The sequence below is a fragment of the Scyliorhinus torazame genome, chromosome 8 (assembly GCF_047496885.1).
Source record: "Scyliorhinus torazame isolate Kashiwa2021f chromosome 8, sScyTor2.1, whole genome shotgun sequence".
NCBI classification, from domain to species: Eukaryota; Metazoa; Chordata; class Chondrichthyes; order Carcharhiniformes; family Scyliorhinidae; genus Scyliorhinus; species Scyliorhinus torazame.
In genome coordinates this window covers 69,442,957-69,464,187 of record NC_092714.1, presented here as the reverse complement: position 1 = coordinate 69,464,187, position 21,231 = coordinate 69,442,957, and the positions used below count along the sequence as shown (strand labels likewise).

At 43.5% G+C, this 21,231-nt stretch overlaps 1 protein-coding gene across 1 annotated transcript in view; it reads right to left on the bottom strand.

Moving 5' to 3' along the window:
* Nucleotides 1–8,655, bottom strand: part of LOC140427924 (uncharacterized) — a 56,267-nt gene extending 47,612 nt beyond the window's left edge. Inside the window, exons 1-2 of the mRNA XM_072513788.1 lie at nt 8,361–8,655; nt 1,285–1,596 (exon numbers count right to left, since the gene is read on the bottom strand). Coding sequence (XP_072369889.1) covers nt 1,285–1,596; nt 8,361–8,415 — 367 coding nt within the window. The 5' untranslated portion in view covers nt 8,416–8,655. The remainder of the gene's footprint in view (nt 1–1,284; nt 1,597–8,360) is intronic.
* Nucleotides 8,656–21,231: the final 12,576 nt, after the last annotated feature.

The window sequence follows — 21,231 nt, the reverse complement described above, 5'->3', positions numbered from 1 at the left end:
AATGCGGACAGAGGATCTGCTCCTAACCTTGTCCTCCATGGCTGTTTTCCGCAAAGTTTGATCTTCTAGCCATCTAATTAGTTTCCTGCTCTAATCAGTAAAGCTGCTACACTCCCATCATAGCTACTATCTGCCTTTGCTGGTGATGCCAGGCAGGCAGCTCCTGCCTCCTGGTGGTTCTTGGCACCACAATTGGGTGCTGTGCTTACCCCTATCCAATTAGACAATTTGCATTTGAAAATAGCATCACCAGAGTTCAACAGTTGAGGCATAGGGTCAGGAGATGGAATTTATCCTGGTGTTGGGCTCCTGACCCAGTTTTGAAAATCGAGCCCTATGGCTATTTCCATTGGAGCAAAGTTTCACGGAGGCTTTTTTGAATGAGTCATAAATATAATGGGCGGGATTCTCTGTCCCGCCAGCTGGCTAACGGGGTTTCCTAGTGACCTGATAGTTCTCAGGAGCAAGGAGCATAAAACACAAGAGAAAAGAACAATAAATTGGTACAAGGCAACGGTTAGATCACAGTTAGAATAGCATGTTCAGTTTGGGTGCCCTATGTCAATAACATTATAAAAATTATACAATTTGAATTCATCGAGATAGAGCCATAGATGGGTAAATATTATGAAGGAACAACGGCATGGTGGCGCAATGGTTAGCATGGAGGACCCGGGTCACTGTCCGTGTGGAGTTTGCACATTCTCCCCCTGTTTGTGTGGGTCTCACTCCCACAACCCAAAAGATGAGCAGGTTAGGCGGATTGGCCATGCTAAATTGCCCCTTAATTGGAAAAAAATAATTGGGTACTCTAAAACTATTATGAAGGAGAGACTAGAGCTACTGGAATTCTTTTACTGGGGCAGGGAAGGATCAGACTGAATTTCACAGAGGCGTTCAGTGTCATGAAAGATTTTGATAGTGTAAACATGGAAAGACTATTCCCTCGGTTTGGAGGCATCAAGTAATGAAAGGCCAACAATTTCCCTGTCACTAGAAGAATCCTGGGAGCTATGGTGACTGATTGGACAGTTCACATTAGTGCGAGAAATTTTAAATGGCTCATTTAATTGAATTGAAGGAATAAGGAGATATTTATATAGCATACAAAATTTAGGGGCTTGCATCAGTTATTTTCAGGTGTAGCAGTGATGGTCACACACTCAGATGTCTGAGCATCTTATATTTGGAGGAGTAGCAAGTCTTTCCTTGAGATCTGAGCGGGGTGCTTGTACATTTATGAGATGCAGCAAGAGATAAACCATCATAAAACAGATTACTCACCAAGCACTATTAGGCCGATACTTATTTTTGAAATATGGCCATCAGACTGTGTGAACTCCAGTACGTAATAGCCAGTATAATTCTTCTCCAATCTCGGTATATAAACTATATTGTTTTTGATTTGGAGCTCAAATTTTTCTGAAAATGGTTCAAAATATGTCGTATTTTTCCCTTCTTCCCATTCAAATACCTTGTTGCCTTCGCGCTTGCACACAATTTCAATAGTAGCATTGGGTTTTGAGAAAGTTAGAGAAACAGTATTGTGCAATAATCCAGAGATAATTTCTGTTGCGGTTGAGTTGCGCGTAAAAACTGGAGGAAGAAAAAAATGTGAAATATTTGTTTTTTTTAAACAATAAAACAACTTTCTGGAAACATAAGCTTGACCATATTAGTTGGCACATGGAAGCTATTATATAAAACAGCAACAAATTTGAAGTTATTAATCGATGCCTGCAAAGACATTCACAGATTATGCACATTGATAAGAGAGAAAATGCTCATGTCACCATGCAATGGTCACATTTAACAAGTGCCAGCTCATTAATTAGTTCCAAGACCCAGGCAGACCCAAAATACCGCAGTTGTTCAAACTTGAGCACCGACTGGAATTGGGCTAAACTGACACACCACAAGAAATATTGAATTTAAGAGTTGGATTTAAATTTTCATATCTACCATGAATAGTAAGCATGCATTTAGAAAGAGAATGGGTATCCCAGGTTCCCCTGGTCTAAAATTGCTGCTTTATCTCTGTATATTCCTCAGACATGACCTATAAGGCAGATGGGGCTATCACTATTATGAAGACTTCCATTTATATTGTCCCCTCAAGGTATTTCAGAGACACAAGGGAAACAAAGTTTGACACAAAGGTGGAGATAAACGGAGGGATGATCAGAAACTTGGTCAATGTGGGGAGATTTTAATGAGGATCTTTACCTTTGATTTTGCATTGTCCATAAACTCACCTTCACCTCTCTCCTTCCTGTTGTTCCTTAAAACCAAGCTCCTGAGCCAAGAATTTGGTCACCTATCCTAATGTGTCCTGGAAGCTTGTGTCAAATTTTATTTCATAGAATTTACAGTGCAGAAGGAGCATATTCGGTCCATTGAGTCTGCCCTGACCCTTGGAAAGAGTACCCCACCGAAGCTCACACCTCCAAGGCATCCCCGTAACCCAATCACCCCACCTAACCTTATTTTTGGACACTCGGTGCCCTAATTACTGTGAAGAGTTCCTGAGGTTGTGAAAGCCGCTATATAAACTTGCATCTTTTTTTACATGAGGCTCCCACTATTTGTGGAACAGGTAGGCTTGGTTATTATGATCAATATTCGAGTTAGTTAGAATGAAGAACTGGAGCATCTGAAACAAAGGGAACTATCACGGAAGAAAAAAATATCAGTGACTCAAAACAACAATTGTGTTCTGATGACAAGCACAAAAAATATCATCTCCAAACCAGAGTGTTTTTACTTCACTGGGCACGGTGGCACAGTGGTTAGCAATGTTGGTTCACAGCACCATGGTCCCAGGTTCATTCCCGGCTTGGGTCACTGTCTGTGCTGAGTCTGCATTTTCTCCCTGTGACTGCGTGGGTTTCCTCCGGGCTCTCTGGTTTCCTTCCACAAGTCCTGAAAGACGTACCGTTAGGTAATTTGGACATTCTGAATTCTCCCTCTGCGTACCCAAAACAGGTGTTGGAATGTGGCGACTAGGAGCTTTTCACAGTAACATTATTGCAGTGTTAATGTAAGTCTACTTATGACATTAAAGATTATTATGACTCTCAGATGGCTGTTTTGCAACATCTGAAGAAATCTTTATTCCAGCTGCATTCAACATTAAAAAAAATAATTGAAAATGATATTTATTCCCCATGACCTCTGATCTAAATACTCAAAATCAAATCTCACAGATGGCACCGTGAAGATGATTTTAGGTTAACAGGAAATAGAAAAAATGACAGCGATACAGGTGGCTTAATCACTTACTAACCCACAGACATGTAAATCAAAAACCCGTTAGGGAGAGGGACATGCCGAAAACATTTACTTTTGAAGCACAAATTTATCAAGTTTTGTAACAAATAAGAAAATCAAAAGGCAATAAGATTATTATAGAAATATTCCAGATATTGATGGCAAATTGTTGGGAGTTCAATTTGCCTCAATTATAACAGAAGACAACAGGATGTTATAAATCTTCAAATCATTTTAGTTTTAAAATGCAATTACTTTCCCACAAATGAGGGCCTACATATCAGCACTAACCAACAAATTATACCATTTACTCATCAGAGGTCCAGTACATTACAGAGACAGAGGGGATTGAGATACAGAGATAAAGATACAATTGGTGAGAATACTGTGCAGTTTCAGTCTCCATATTTAAAGGAAGGATATGCTTGCATCGGACCGGGAAGTACAGCAAAAGTTCACAAAGTTTGTCCTTGAGATGAAGGGCTTGTCCTGAGGAGAGGCTGAGTAAATTGGGTATCTATTCTCTGGAGTTTTGAAGAATGAGAAGTAATCGTATTAAACGTACAAGATTCTGAAGGGGCATGATAAGGTCAACACAAAGATTGCTTCCTCTGGTTGGGGAATCTAAAAAGTGGGGGCACATTCTCAAAATAAGGGGCGAATCATAGCAAAGGGAAAACTTCTTCACTTAAAGGGTTGCGAATCTTTGGAATTCACTACCCCAGAGGGTTGTGAGTGCTCCACTGTTGAATATATTTAATGCTGGGATAGGCAGGTTTGTGGCCTCAAAGGATGTGGGGCGCAGGTGAGAATGTGGAATTGAAGTTCAAGATCAGCCATGATCGTATTGAATGGCAGAGCAGGCTCGAGAGGCTCCTGTTTCTTGTGTTTTAGAAGGGTGTTTGTCATATCCTCTGTACTATGTAAAACCCAGAGAACTGGAGATTTGCTTCGGGTCTCAAATGCATAAGTGGTTCAAGTGCCCCCAAAACACATGTAACAGTTTGCATTTTGCCTCCTCTGCATACAATATGCTCAGATGTACATTGAAAGATGTTTGCTTGTCCCAACCCTCAAAGCAGTGGAAAAAAAACCTTTTACTCAAAAAGCACCCTTTTTTACATGCCACCAAATTAATTAATGCATGAGTAACAGGGCTGGAGCCTTCACATTAGTGATAACAATGTTGTGGTATGAAATTTCCCAAAAACTCCCCTGAGGACTCAGTAACAACGCACATGCATTGAGAATAGCAACGATACATCTGAATGGTGGGTGGAGGGGGAAGTAGAAACAGAGAATCAGAGCTAATGCTGATCTTGGCCATGTGTACATCAACCAAAACCAAAGCACCTCTAAAACAAATGGCAGAGACCAACTGTAATCTAAGCTGGTATAAAAAAAAAAGTGTTCTTGTAACTAGGACCTGGTATTGCTGGAAGCCACACCTACAGATTATTCAAATAAACAAGTATTCACAATATTGACATCTTGTTTCATCTCAAAGGTTACCTTTAGATACCATATTGTCTCCATCCTAACAGCCATTCACTTTTACTTGTGCAATATTTTGGTGTCTCTCTAAAATATTCGGATATGGCTTTGTCACTATCAGACTCAAGTATTCTAAAATTCTCCATTCTGGATGTTAGGGATGACCCATAGTGCTGTTAGGAAGGGAGTTCTAGGATTTTGGCCCTGCGACAGTGAAGAAATGGCGATATAGTTCTAAAACAGGATGGTGCGTGGCTTAGAGGAGAATTTGCTGGTGGCCATATATGCTTGCATGAGCTACCCATATTGTTCTGGGTGGCTGAGGCTGTGTGTTTGGGAGGTTCTGTTGAAGGAGCCTTGGCAAGTTGCTGCAGTGCATTTTGTAGGTGGTATATAATCTGTCACTGTGTGTCAGTGAAGGAGGGAGTGAATGCTTAAGTTGTGGATGGGGTGCCAATCAGAAGTGGGGATGTTCACCAATGATTGCACAGAGTTCAGTGCTATTCAGAACTCAGATAATGAAGATATCCAACCTGCATACTGCAGATTGTGAACAAACAGCAAGTTTGTAGCAAGTAATATTCATGCCACATAAGTGTCAGGCCACAATCATCTCCAACAAGAGAGAATTTAACTATCTCCCCTTAACATTGAACACATTACCATCGCTGAATCCTCAACCATCAAATCCTGCAGGTTATCACTGACTAGAAACTCTAGTCATATAAACACTTTGGCTACAAGAGCAGGTCAGAGGCTGGGAACTCTGCATTATGTAACTCACCTCCTGACTCCCCAAATCCTATCTTTCTACAAGGCACAAGTCAGGAGTGTGATGGTTTATTCTCCACTTGTCTGGATGAGAACAGCTCCAGCAGCACTCAAACGCAACATCATTCAGCACTCCACTGGATTTTTACCCCATTCATTCCCTCCACCACTGACACACTACCATGTACAAGCTGCACTGCAACCTGCAAAGACTCCTTCAACTTCATTTCCAAACCTACAACTGAAAACCTAGAAGTACAAAGGCAGCCGTCAGATGGATCACCACCACCCACAACTTCCCCTGCAAGTCCTATTGATGTCCCTTCATTGTCACAGGACCAAGATGCTGGTGTACTTATATCATGTGTGCTGCAGCACTGCATGAAGGAGTCTTACCTGCACCTTCTGTTGGGCAAGGTGTGGATGCCCACACTCCCAAGAATGAATGGAAAAAACACAATCTAATCAGACACTGATTAACTATCCCGGATGATACATTAACCCAAGGCCTCAGATCCCCTCTGGACAATTGTCCCCCCCCCCCCCCCCCCCGGCGTCTTTTCAGTGTTCAGGCCAATTGTTATACTGAACAAAGATTATTAAACTTTAAATCCATCCAAGTACTATTTTGTTTAAAACTGGATTATTTGGACTGCCTTAAGGCCACCACTTTGTGGCTGTTCTCCTCTCCAAACTGGAAGTATTTTAAATGCAGGGGCTGGTTTAGCTACTGGGCTAAATCGCTGGCTTTGAAAGCAGATCAAGGCAGGCCACCAGCACGGTTCAATTCCCATACCAGCCTCCCCGAACAGGTGCCGAATAGGGGCTTTTCACAGGAACTTCATTGAAGCCTACTTGTGACAGTAAGTGCATTTCATTCAAATGCTAAGATTTTTCTCCACTGTGATTCATTTGTGTCGCTTATTGTATTAGGTAGCCCAAACGTGGTTCCAAAGATGCAACTCCTGCAGTATCCATGCATTTTGTTCTTTTAACATTACATACTGAATAAAATGACCTGCCTGACCTACTGAATACTTCCAGAATTTTATTTTTATTTTGGACCAAATTAAATGACTGCTATTCACACAAACCCAAGACACTTTTTCCCTACTCGGCAGGTCTGGCAGCATCGGTACAGAGAAATTGGAGTTAATATTTTGAGTCCATATGACTCTTTTTCTTCTGAAGAGTCGCCATATGGACTCGAAACATTATTAACTGTTTCTCTCTTCACAGAAAATAATTGGGCACTCTAAATTTTAAAAAATAATTTAGTACACCTCAATTAAGTCATCTATTCAATAATTTTTTAAAAAAAATGTTATTCAAGGCTTTTCAACAAAATATAAATAAACAAAATATCAAAAGAACCAAAGATAATAATAATCCTTATTAGTGTCACAAGTAGGCTTACATTAACACTGCAATGAAGTTACTGTGAAAGTCGCCACACTCCAGCGCCTATTTGGGTACACTGAGGGAGCATTCAGAATGTCCAATTCACCTAACAAGTACGTCTTTCAGGACTTGTGGAGGAAACCAGAGCGCCCAGAGGAAACCCACGCACACATGGGGAAAACGTGCAGGCTCCGCACAGACAGTGACCCAAGCCAGGAATTGAACACGGGTTCCTGGTGCTGCAAAGCAACAGTGGTAACCATGCCACCCGATCATCAAAAGACCATCACATCAATCCAACCAATAATACCAACACTCCAGCCTTCTGACACCGATCCCCAACCCCATCCAGTCTTCCCCCTTTTTAAACCTTCCTTACCCCCCACAAAAATCCTCCCCCCCCCCCCCCCCCACCCCACCCCACCCCACCCCACTCATTGACCCCTCAATCCTCCTTGAAGAAATCGATGAACGGTTTCCACCTCTGAGTGAACCCTTCTACCGACACCTGCAGAGCAAACTTGATCTTCTCTAACCGCAGGAATTCTGCCAGGTCGCTCACCCACCTCTCTGCCTCCGCGGAGCGGCTCCAAATCCCTCCAGCATAACAATATCCATCGGCTATCAGGGAGGTAAAGGCCAACACATTGGCCTCTGTCCCCTTCTGTACTCACGGGTCTTCCGACCCACTGAATATCGCCACCTCCGGACACGAGGCCACCCTCACCCCAGAAACTCAGACATAACATCCGAAAACCCCTGCCAGAACCCCCTCAATCTTGGACACACCCAAAACATGTGGACATGATTATATATACAAATTTATCAGGAAATATCCAGTTTAATTTCTTTTCATCAACACTGATACTGCAATTTAATATTTAGGAACATTTATCTATTAAAAAAAACTGTCCTTTCATTTATATCATCTTTGTCTTCGGATAAGCAAAGAATTGTTTAAAATAGTAATTTTGGCAGAGAGCTGTGCCACAGAAATCAAAGGACTAGGTAAAGTGAAGATGTTAAAATCATTTAAAAACTGGCAATTTTCTTTTCTGCAGTTCTTATCTACAAAACTGTAACTAACAAGTTACTGAAGCATGGGCAGGAAAAGGGGTTATGTTCTCCAACAAAGAGGGTGTTTTTTCAAAAGTCAGGCGAGAAGCTAATGAAGCCGGAACAGAGTCAGGGCAGAGTGGGAGAAATGGAATTGTGGCCCATCAAAGAGCTTTAACAAATTCCCGACTGGCTAACTGAAGCAAACACACGAGCAGAACTGGATGTGGCTGGGCAGGGGAGGGGAGGCCCGGGCGGGCGGGAGTGAGAGACCGGCTTAACCGCCAGCCTCAGCTGCCCAGACCGCAGCTTTGCTCACTCGAGCCCAGGGCCCGAGGAGGCAGAGATCCCCGGTTGCACCGACTTACCGAAAGTGAGGACGAGGAGCAGGCGATTGAGGGCAGCGGCACCGTCCGGCCTCATGGTCCACTCGTCAGTCACAGCCCCGCGATGGTGCAGCCTGTCAATCCGGCGGGCGGGCGGGGAACGCCGCGCGATCGGTCCAATAGAAAGCGAAACCCACAGCAATGATTACGTTTTTTAATATATATATTTTTTTAAAAGCGAGGTGTGTCCAGCGGTGTTAATGGCTATAGATTTCTGGCACCGCAGCCGACCGTTCACCTCCAGGAAGCCTCGCCCTTCCAGTCGAGGGTCTCCTCCTTTTCCTCTTCCTGCCATGTCTCTCCTCCTCTGCACATCTCCATAACACCGAGATAAACACCAGTAAAGCTACCTTCCCTTAAACCATTTCAATAACACTTTCCTTTTACGCACACCATCTGAAGGCGTTTTTGAGCTGGAGTCTACACCCCGCTCCCTATGATTGGGGTCTATGCCCCCCATGAGCTGGGGTCTATGCCCCAATGCCACCCCCGTGAGCTGGGTTCTGCACCCCATGTCTGGGGTCTATGCCCCCTCTCCATGAGCTGGGGTCTGTGCCCCAATGCCACCCCTGAGAGCTGGGGTCTATGCCTCCTCATGTTTGGGGTCTGTGCCCCCCCATGAGTTGGGGTATATGCCTTGTTGCCCCCCCCCCCCCATGAGCTGGGGTCTATGCCCTGATGCCACCTGCATGATTGGGGTCTATGCCCACCAACGACTGGGGTCTATGATCCGATGCCGCCCCCATGAGCTGGTGTCTATGCCCCGATGCCTGCCTCCTCCATGACTGAGGCCTGTGCCTGATGCCAACCCCCCATGAGCTGGGGTCTATGCCCAGATTCCTCACCCATGAACTGGGATCTATGCCTCGATGACCCCCCTATGACTGGGTCTATGCCTCCCTCCCCCTGATGAGCTGGGGATGTGCTCCCTCGCCATGACCTGGGTTATCTGCTACCCCCTGCCCCCCACCCCCCCCCCCCCGATGAGTGGTGTTCTGTGGCCCCCCCCACCAATGAGCTGGGGTCTGTGCCCCACCAATGAACTGAGGTATGTGCCCCCCCCCACCCCCGCCGTGAGCACATCAATGATGTGGTTGTACCCTTGCAGATTTAATTTTGGTGATCTCCATCTTGTGGATCTTCACTCCAGCTCCTATCTGTGAAACCTCTTTTGCTGTAGATTCATTGATGTGGCAATTCTACAGCTGATTTAAGAAATAAGTTGCTTACAGTCAGCAGTTTCCTCTAATTAGCTTTGATGCGGAGTACACATACCAGCCTATAACAAAGGGTGTTGTCTCATGTTCCAGGGTCCCAGGTTCGATTCCTGCTTGGGTCACTGTCTGTGCGGAGTCTGCACATCCTCCCCGTGTGTACGTGGGTTTCCTCCGGGTGCTCCGGTTACCTCCCACAGTCCAAAGATGTGCAGGTTAGGTGGACGGGCCGTGATAAATTGCCCTTAGTGTCCAAAATTGCCCTTAGTGTTGGGTGGGGTTACTGGGTTATGGGGATAGGGTGGAGGTGTTGACCTTGGGTAGGGTGCTCTTTCCAAGAGCCAGTGCCGACTCGATGGGCCGAATGGCCTCCTTCTGCACTGTAAATTCTATGATATCTATGATAATTGTAATACTGTTACATCTGATTGCAGCTTCTCCCTCTCAAACTGCAAGGTAAATTCTACCAAAATGTGGTCACTGTTCCCTAAGGGTTCATAGAATTTACAGTGCAGAAGGAGGTTCCTTCACCTTAAGTTCCCTAATCAAGTCTGCCTCATTATACATCATCAAATCCAGAATTGCCTGTACCCGAATAGGCTCTGTCACAAGCCGCTCCAAAAAAACATCTCTTAAACATTCCACAAATTCCCTTTCTTGGGATCCATTACCAACCTGATTTTCCCAGTCCATGATTGTAATATTGCCTTTTTTACACACCTTTTCTGTCTCCTGATTTATTTTCTGCCCCACATCCTGACTACTGCTGAGGTGACTGTACATGACTCCCATCAGGGTCTTTTTACCTTTGCGATTCCTCATCCCTACCCACAGAGATTCTATGCCTTCTGATCTTATGTCGCTCCTTGCTATCGATTTAACTTCATTCCTTGCTATCAATGCAAACCCGCCCCCTTTGCCCATCTGCCTGTCGTTTCGATAGGACACATATCCTTGTATATTTAGATCCCAGCCATGATCCCCTTGCAACCACGGCTCTGTGATGCCCACAACATCGTACCGGCCAATTTCAATGTGCACAACAAGCTCATTTATCTTGTTCCGTATATTGCGTGCATTTAAGTACAACACCCTCAGTCTTGCATTGATCACTTCCCTTCTCACACTTGTCACCTTTTTTGCTCCGCCTGAGGGTGATATAATTCTCTTATTTTTGTTCTCTATTTCCCCTTCAGTTATTACATCTTCTAAGCTAACACTCTGGTTCCCACCCCATAACAATCATTTGATTGATGCACTCTCTCCAATAACTGAAATGTGAATATTTGCACAATATTGACTATTTAACTGACTATGTCACTTCTGATTTATGACTTTCAATTTCCTCAGATTCTTCGATTGATGCAGGAGATGCTGCAGGAGGAAACTGAGAATCCACAGGGGAGGTTAGGCACTCTGAGGTAGCGCTACCATGTCTACTCTCCGCCAATGCGCACCTCAGAAGGGACTCCAGTAATGACAACTAGTTTGATTGGGGAAACGGTGTCATAGTGGTACTATTACTGGACGAGTAATCCAGAGGTCCAGGTTGTTGTTGCCGTGGGGACATGGCTTCAGATCCCTTCATAGCAGCTTTTAAATTCACTTAATCAATAAAACAAACCTGAAATGTAATGCTAGTCTCAGTAATGGTGCTAGGATAATATTATTGATTGTTGTATAACCCATCTTTTAAAAAATTTAGTTTTTATTCATTTATGAGATGTGGGCGTCACTGGTTAGGCCAGCAATTTTTGCCCATCCCTAGTTGCCCTTCAGAAGGAGGTGGTGAGTTGCCTTCTTGAACCGCTGCAGTCCTTGAGGTGTAGGTACACCCACTGTGCTGTTCGGGAGGGAGTTCCAGGATGTTGCCCTGGCGACAGTGAAGGAACGGAGATATATTTCCAAGTCAGTGTGGTGAGTGACTTGGAGGGGACCCTCCAGGTGGTGGGGTTCCCAAGTATCTGCTGCTCTTGACCTTCTAGATGGTAGTGGTCTTGGGTTTGGAACGGCTGTCTAAGGAACTTTGGTGAGTTACTTCAGTGTATCTTGCAGATAGTACACAAGGCTGCCACTGTTCGTCGGTGATGGAGGGTTTGAATGTTTGTGGAAGGGGGAACAATCAAGCAGACTGCTTTGTCCTAGAAGGTATCGAGCTTCTTGAGTGTTGTTGGAGCTGCACTCATCCAGGCAAGTGGAGAGTATTCCATTACACTCCTGACTTGTGCCTTGTAGATGGTTGACAGGCTTTGGGGGGTCAGGAGGATTCCTAACCTTTGACCTGCCCTGATAGCCACAGAATTAATGTGGCTAGTCCAGTTCAGTTTCTGATCAATGGTAACCCCCAGGATATTGATATTGGGGTATTCAACAATGGTAATGCCATTGAATGTCAATGGGCGGTGGTTAGATCCTCTCTTGTAGGAGATGGTCATTGCCTGGCACTTGTGTGGCACAAATGTAACTTGCCATTTGTCAGCCCAAGTCTGGATATTGTCCAGGTCTTGCTGCATTGGGGCATGGCCGATTTCATTATCTGAGGAGTTGTTAATGGTGCTGAACATTGGGCAGCCATCCACAATCATCCCCACTTCTGACCTTATGATGGAAGAAAGATCATTAATGAAGCAGCTGAAGATGGTTAGGCCGAGGACACTACCCTGAGGAACTCTTGCAGTGATGTCCTGGAGCTGAGATGATTGACTTCCAACCATCACAACTATCTCCCTTTATGCCAGGTATGACTCCAAACAGTGGAGAGTGCCTCCCCCCACCCCCCCAATTCCCACTGACACCAGTTTAGCTAGGGCTCCTTGATGCCATACTCAGTCAAATGCTGCCTTGATGTCAAGGGCAGTCACTCGCACCTCATCTTAGGCTGAATAGAATGGTAATCAGAGTGGAAGGTGAGCCAAGTGTGTGAATGTGTCTGACTGTAGAAATGATTTGTGTTATGGGATGGGCAGTAGGATCAATATGTTCCATAATGCTTCCCATACTCATTATCTGAACTGTGCCTGGAAGAGTCTATATGGGCATCCATGAAAGCTATAGGCTGCAGGAACACTGGACACATCAGGCTCTTTCTTTTGATGATGCAGAGCGCTCCTCACATTCCTCCTCTCAGCTCCAGCCCTCTCTCCATTTTGCGTTGTTTAAAGCACAGCGGAACATAATCTTGCTGCTTGTACATACTGAAGGACAACACCAGATCTGTCCAGGCACCTGAATCACATTTTCAGAAACCCAATAGTTTGCTTTATATGCTCATGTGCCTCCTGTTGTTTCTTTGGGTAGTCTGTGCACTGGTGTCATTGACCAGCTCCTTAAAGGGTCACCTCCAAGGAGCCACCCATTAACTCTGCATGAAGGCATGAAGACCGGTAGAACATTTTTTTGGCACAGAATGAAGTCACCGTATGGCAGTTTCCAGGATGCCTTGTATAAACATGCATTAATACCTTCAGGTGGTCACAAACCAGCTGAACATTGCCATAGTAGAATCTCTTCCAACTGGAAGAGACTCCTGGTTGATTTCAGGTGCCTTGATTGCTATATATGTGTAGTCCCTGTACCTGTGGGAAACGAGACACTAGAAAATCTGAAAGCTTTCTGGTTCTATCTGTCTTCATCAGGGGCAAATTGCACACAAGTGGCAGCTCTGGCAAACCTGGGAGATTGCTTGTGCGCAGCAGTTTGTGAAACCCTGTTCATGTCACCAATAATTCCCTGAAGATGCTGGAAGCGATGTAAAGCAGTACTGTGGTGACATTAACTGCCACTAGCAATGCTTTTTCAGCTTGCCCACTAGAAAGGGGGTCCTGTTGAAAGCTAAAGATGTCAACAATCATCGTGAATGCTGAGCCTCCTGTGACGTTACTCCACCATGTTGAGGAAGCTGATCTTCAGCCTGGAAAATTCTACGCTGGGTACATAAAGGGACATCCAGGAAATAAATTGTCAGTATTTTGGCTATTTGATTAGAGCTGAAAAGCTACAGTGATCTCTTCTAGAGGGCAAAGTGGAGGCTGGCAGAAAGTTTTTAAAAATAAATTTAGAGTACCCAATTATTTTTTTCCAATTAAGGGACAAGCAATTTAGCATGACTAATCCAACTGCCCTGCACATCTTTTTGGGTTGTGGGGGTGAGACCCAGGTAGACACGGGGAAGATGTGCACGCTCCACATGGACATTGACCCGGGGCCGGGATCGAACATGGGTCCTCAGCGCTGTGAGGCAGCAGACTAAACACTGCGTCACCGTGCCGCCTGACAGCAGGAAGAGTTGACGTGTGAGGATAATGCAGGACAGATTCGTGTGGCATACCATGACAATAGATCTCCTGGTAGGAGTAGATACAAGCAGCAGCAGTAAATATATTGCCTCTTTCTAGTTGGAGCTCTGTCCTTTGAAGAGGTAGGTGATGCTGTAGAAGACAGCTTCTGCTGCCATGGGTATTTAAAAAATATGATTCTTCATGGGATGTGTGTGTCACTAGCAAGACCAGCATTGCTGTCCAACCCTAATTACCCTTGAACTGCTCAGCTTGTTAGGCCATTTCAGAGGGCAGTTAAGACCCAACCCATTGCTGGGGGTCTGGAGTCACATTTAGACCAAACCAGGTAAGGACAGCAGATATCCTTCCTGAAGGATTTAGTGAACCAGATAGTTTTTTACAACAGTCGATTATAGTTATTATGGTCACTATTACTGAGACGAGCTTCATATCCCAGATTTTATTAATTGAATTTAAATTCCACCAGCTGCCATATCCCCAGAACATTAGCCTGATCCACTGGAATACTAGTCCAGTGACATTACCACCACATCACCATCTCCCCTTAGTTCCTCATCAGAGGTCCAAAGTAGAGCTGCAAACATTGCATTTACTCTGAAATGAAGGCTTGATTCATGGAAGTGCAGACCAAAGTTGAAAAAGTCCTGGGCAGCAGAGATGTATTTTGAAATATTGGAAACTACCTGTAAGGCAGTGGAAGCCCATTCTTAGAACACTTACTGTGAGTAAAAGTCACTCAATTCGGTTGAAGCAGCTGTTTCACCCTTCAAATCTTTGCCATCCTGGCAATTGCATAGAGCAATCACCCCGCCATGCTCTTACCTTGTTGAATTTGGTGCATTTCCCAGAGCCTAATGTAGTAGCCAGCACTGGGTGGGAATGATTGGCTTCCCCGTGGTCATTAAGGAGTACCAGTTCCCCCGCTAGAGGCGGGGGATCTCTATTAACCTCTGTATAAAAGGTTGGCCAGTGAGGCACCGCCCAGAACAGGAACCAGGCAGGGGTCTACTGGGCAGTGTAAATAAAACCATGTTTCTTTATTTTACTTAGTGTGGACGGACTCCCCATGCCCTTATTAAACTTGGGAAGCTTGTCAAACCACAACGCAGGGTTAAAGCCAGAATGAATGGGTCCTTACATATTTGAAATAGCGGCCCAACATCTCTGTGGGTTTCCTGTGTGCATCCAATTGTGCCTGGGTAAATGATGGAAGTGAGCGGGATCATGTAAGTTTCTGACTGTTGACATTTGTAGGGATTTAAGTCTCTATAATCAAATGTCTCCTTATGCCGGCTAAGTTTCTGCCCACTCTGTGTACCTCTGGCTGATCAAATAACTTTCCTGGGCAACATTGGATAAAGCAGTAACCAGCAATGACTCTTCTCCTTAGTGTGGGGACAACTAAAGACCCTTTTGGCAACCGACCAGTACCAAATGTTAGCATCACGGGTTTACCTTTGCCAATCCCCCAACAGTCGGAGTGAATTTGAATGGCATTTAACTCAAGACCTTTGGATTACATTTTTTCTTACCTTGTATTCTGCTAAAATAATCTTTACTGTATCCTGATAGAGAGCAACTGGATTTAACATCGCCCACTTTTATAACACTGATTCCATGCTCCACATGACCATCTTCACCTGCTCACTTGATAGCTGGATATTAGCCACATGATTATGAAATGCCGCTCACAGCAAGTTCCTTCCTGGGGGTAGCCTGAGTGCACGGGTCACAGGGTGGCGCGTAGCTCTAATATATATTGCTTTATCACACTTCCTGACATTCTGGTGGCAACAGATAAAATACTTGTCAGAAACTGATGCAACATTGGCTCATTTTGGTGGAACATTCCACCCCAGACCTTTCAATCTGAAACTACATGAATGTATAACAAAACCTTGCAGGCAATAAAGCTATTGAATTTGTTTATAATGCAGCTACTGATCGCAAGCCAGTTGTTGAAGTTTTGGTTGGAGCTTGAAGTGCTACTTTTGCTACTCAGGAACCATCTCTGCACACATATATTTGGACCCTGCTGGACATGCGAATGGAAGCAGACAAGGCCCAAAAGTACTGGGCTGGCTGGAGTGTGCCTATTTCATGTAGTGAAATGCATGTACATATCAATGTATATAGTTGTCTATCAGTGCGCATAGTTATCGGTATGACCTACGACTAGTAGGTTGGATCAGAGATCTATCACGTGACTCGGGACACTGGCCACTTGGTAGAAGTGGCGGACCTACATTTCTGGGGCCCTGAAGCTTGAACTGTTATGGGGGCCCCTTCGCAACCAGCTGGGTAACCATTTTATCTTCTTCAATGGGGTTGTTCCACGACAGATCACCACAAATCTTTTTTAAATTTAACCACTACATCTCAGATTTTGATTAAAATTGCTGTACTGGATTATCTCACATGTCCCTGGTGTGAATAAAAATTTCCTATGCCTTATAGTTTTCGAGTTATGGGGGATGAAAATTAGGGAAATGTTATATACATGCATGATGCATCATAGAATGATGAAATAAAACATAGAAAAGACCACAGTCAATACAATCTTTTATTTTAGACACCTATGAGAATACATACTACATGAAGCACATTTTACAAAATACTCTTTTTTCAGTTTTTTCTAGCAACATATTCACGTACAGTTTTGTCATATGAGAGCTTCCTTGCAATGTCATGTTCTAGAGACAATATGCATAAAGAATTTAAGCACTTTTCAGTCATTTGTTCTTTATAGAGGATAACTTCGAAAAATTCCTTTCTGCTTCACAGCTCATGATAGGCATTGTCAAGTACAGCTTAAGCGCAGTAGTAATATTGGGGAACACTTCAATTAGGTGTTGCTCAAAATAAGCGGAAGAACTTCTGCACATTGCATTTTAGATGGCATGCTTTCTTCTGTGTTCTGGGATTTCCTAAGGTGCAAATATTCTTTGAACTGATAACACTCGTTTACTAATTTGTGGTCAATATCATCTTTGTAATACAATATAAGTTTAATACTGTCCTCATCAATTTCAAAATTGTTCACCAATTCTGAGAGGAACTTGAAACTTTTCGCAATCTGCTCATATGGGTCAATCCTCTTGCGTAACTGGATTATCAAGCAGTCATAGAGTTGATGTAGAACTTCTTTCCTAAATTTGTCAGCTCCTCTCAAAGAAGCAATACCACTTGTTCCATCTGAAAATGTCCTTGTGTCATGTGAGAGTACCTTTAAGACATGGATGTTTAAGCAATGTACCTTTAAGAAAACAGTGATGTCAGAGAGTGGGGGAGCTGAGGTCAGGTCAGCCATTTTGCAGTTTAGGTTTTGCAGGTTTGTAAAGTGCCTGGCTGGTTTTGCTGAGAGCAGCTAAAAAGGGCCTAGCTGGTTTTGCTGAGAGCAGTTTAAAAGTAGAAAGTCAGTTTGAGACAGCAGCTTGAGAAGTTCTGGTTTGCTGTGATCTGCTTGAAGGGAGAAAGCCAGGTTTGAGAAAGTAGCTTGGGTGTGTCTGTGTGTGTCCAGAGAGCTGCAGGAAGAAAGCAAGGTGCTGGAGCTGAAGTCAACCAAGCTAATATGTCTCTGCCATTCTACAGAAAATATATATATCCTTTAACCTGATGTGATACTGTTTAAAGGTGTTAAGTCTCTTGGAAGTTTGAAGGAACATTTTAAGGAGTTATTTACTGTTGCAATATTTTCTGAGTTATCCTTGAAGTAAGGAGTGTTAAGAGATCCAATGTTTATTTAAGATGTTAAGTTGAGTTCATGGGATAAACAGTGTTTTGTGTTTAAAAACCCACGTGTCCATAATTGTAATCCCACACCTAGGGAAAAAGTTATGTGCTAGGAAAAGCAACAAATCCATTAAAGGGAGAGGTTGGTTGAACTCCATGATACATTTTGGGGTTCTGAAAACGCCTCGCCCATAACACTTGTAACAATGCGTTTGGAAGCATGTGAATAACTTGAGGTGATATCTTCACACAAACCTTTTGCTTCGGATTCATAGTGTGCAATCCTATCGGCTGAATTTTCTCTGAGTTCTTTAACAAACAAAAGTAAAGATGATAGCAGAAGATAACCTTCAAATACATCAAAACCAGGGATTTGGAGTTTCTTACTTGTTTTGTTGAAACGCTCCAGCACTTCTTCCCAAACGACTGTTAAAATAGCATATTCCATCCAGCTTTACCAACTTGTGGTATACATTCTTTGCATCTCGGTTACATTCAGGCTTCTCTTCTGAGTCTTCAAAAATATGTTTGAGAGTTTGTAAAATACCCTATATCCATTTTTAATTGCCCGGACTGCTTCATAGTGTGCAGACCATCTAGTTACACTTAAGCTTTTTAGAGAAAAATGTAGATTGCCCTGTGTGTTTAAAATCCCCCATCTTTGTGGAGATCCAGAAAAGAAAACATACAGCTCCTGCAAAATGCCAAAATAGTCAACAACCTTAGGTACAGTAGCCACTGCCTTTTCTCCAACAAGGTTAAGTGAATGGGCTGCACATGGTACATAGTCTGCGTACCTGTTAATGTTTTTAAAGAGTGCTTGCAGCCCTTTCTCCGAGCCCTTCATGTTAGATGCATTATCGTAGGACTGACCACGGATATTTTCAAGTGAACGCTTATGTTCACCCAGGACTTGTTGTATTTTGTTGAACAAGGTTGTGGATGAATGGTTTTCTATCGGTAAAAATGTTAAAAATCTCTCACAGAGTTTTCCATTATAGCAGTATCGAACCACAATTACCAGCTGGTCAACATGTGTCAGGTCAGGCGTAGAGTCAACAATAATAGAGTAGTATTTGGTGTCTAGGTTGTTGTTTGATTCACAATTTCATGTTGCACATGTTTTCCCATGATTTCTGTCAATTCTTCATACACAGGTTTGGATAGGTGAGGAGCATTTACTTTTTCATTTTTACATTTCTCGAGATGTTCATGTAAAAATGGGTCGAACTCTGCAATAAGTTCAATGGCCCCCATGAAGTTTCCATTATTTGGTGAGCCCCACTTCTCATAACCTCTAAATGCCAAATCTCTTTCACTTAAAAACTTTATAACCGCTACAACTCTTTTCAGTACTTCAAAATAGTACTGTATGGTTTTCCTCATCTGTTCTTCAAGTTACTGATCCACAGTATTTTTATTTGACTTTCTTGTTATCCAGCACAACATCGCCCTCTTATGTTTCATGCTGACTTCATGATTCTCCAGAGTTCTGAGTACATTCATCCAGTCAGAAAACCCACCTGTTGTAAGTGATGTTTGGCATTTAGAAAAGAATTTGCAAACAAAACAGTATCTACAGCCTTTGCTCTTTGAGTAAACTAACCAGGATCTCATCACAGTCTGGCCAATTTTCAATCTTTTTTCAAAATATTTGTTTGAGAAACTTCTGTTTTGCTCCTTGTAAACCCTGCTTGATTCGGTATATACATCACCTGTTTTTTTATTTTGAAAAAAACCTATGTCTTGCATTAAACAATTCTGTATGAAATCATTATCAACTGTTATGGGCCAGTTTTCGAGGTCACTGTATTCTTTGAAATCACTGAATTTGCTTCCTGTTTCATGTTTCTGCTCCGTCTCTGCTTGTTCCACGGTACTTTCATGTTGACCACTGTGATCGTCATCTGTATCAAAAGCGTCAACAGTGGGTTGAATATTGCTAGAAAGAGCTCCCATGGTTTGTGCACTATCACTGGCTTCAATGGTGTTTGCTTGGCTTGTTTCAACTGTAGGTGTTGACAAACTTGACATTGCAAAATAGTTTGTTAGTTTTTGACATTTAGAAATTTTGTCAGATCGCTTTTCATTGAGTTTGCGTTTTCGGTATCCACTTAAGTACTTTTGTGAACTCATTGTTATTCCTCTAGGGTCTTGACCTCTGTTGAAAAGGGGAAAAAATTACATTAGCCACGTTAGCTTCATTCAGACAAACATAGAAATACTAAAAAAACCATAGCTTTGTTAAGCCATAAGACCTGCATTTTCCAGTCAGCTTCCAGTTTCCCACAACAGTGGGGTCAGTCTCCTGGAGGCAGGCAGTCAGTGACAGGCCAGAGTCCAGCACTCCTCCAGTCCTACAAACCTTCCTGCTCACCTAAGTGCAAGAGGCAGCCACATGCTGACCTGTGGAGGGACTTACCCTCCCACTACCCCCGCAGTGGTGGGCCAGTTTGCAGGAGTCATTTTTGCAGATAAGCTTTTTAAAAAGTTGGTGCCAGGCTGCATCCATGTTGAAACAAACTCTCTGGAATTTTCCAATTAAGGGACCACCCCAGTCAAAATTTCCCCCCCACCCTCCTTGGCCAGGGACAAGGGAAATTCAGCCCATGGTTACTGTTAAATTTTGGTCATACTTCCACTTCATGACAAATAACGGTAGCAATGATCTGATATTAAGGTTCATCTGTGCAACAGTTACCAAGTAAACACCATGTGGTGTGGATTCGGGCAAGGAAGATCCTGCATGAACAACCTCCTTGACCTCTTTTAGGCAGTGGTAAATTCAGTGATCTGGCTTAACCTCAACCTCCAAAACTCTTGACAATTGTTTCCATAAAGGCTATTAACTAAACACAAATAACTCCTCTGTGCTTCCCCATTTTGGGACCAATGAACACCCAAAGGAGGAAGCAGAAAACCTGGGGTGAGAGGACCCACATCCAGTCCTCCCTCATTCATGATTCTGTGTGTCACAATTCACTTTTGTTTGCTCCCAGATTTAAACTTCTGCATCTATTTAAACATTGCAGCAACACTGGATTGCACATCCCAGAGACGAGTTCTAAATGGACAGCAATAAACGCGTTTGACCGAGTCTTCTTAAAAAAATGTTTTACTAAATGTTTTTCATATTTATACAGAACAAAGATGAGTGTGAACATACACAAAAAATATATATATACATCGGTTATCTTTCATTATTTACATCGATTACAGTTTATTGTCTTTCATTTCTCAGTAGGCGGTTAGTTAGAGTTGGATTCCCTGCTTCCCTCTTCCCCCTTCTTTACCTCCCCTCCCCTTCCAGTCGCCTGGCCTGCCTCTTCCCTCGTTGAGTCTTTTATCTTGTTCCTGTTGGGATGGCGTGATGCCATGTATCTTGTGTGTTGGGCATGGTTGGGTTCCATGCCTCTTTATTCCCCCACCCCCTCCCCCCGCCCTCTCTTTTTGTTTGTGTTTGTTTTTTTACTGTGGCTTCCCCCCTCCCTCCCTCTGGTTTATTGGCTGTTGGCTACAAACAGGTCTTGGAACAACTGGGTGAATGGCTCTCACGTTTTGTGGAAGCCCTCTTCTGTCCCCCCAATGGCAAATTTAATTTTCTCTATC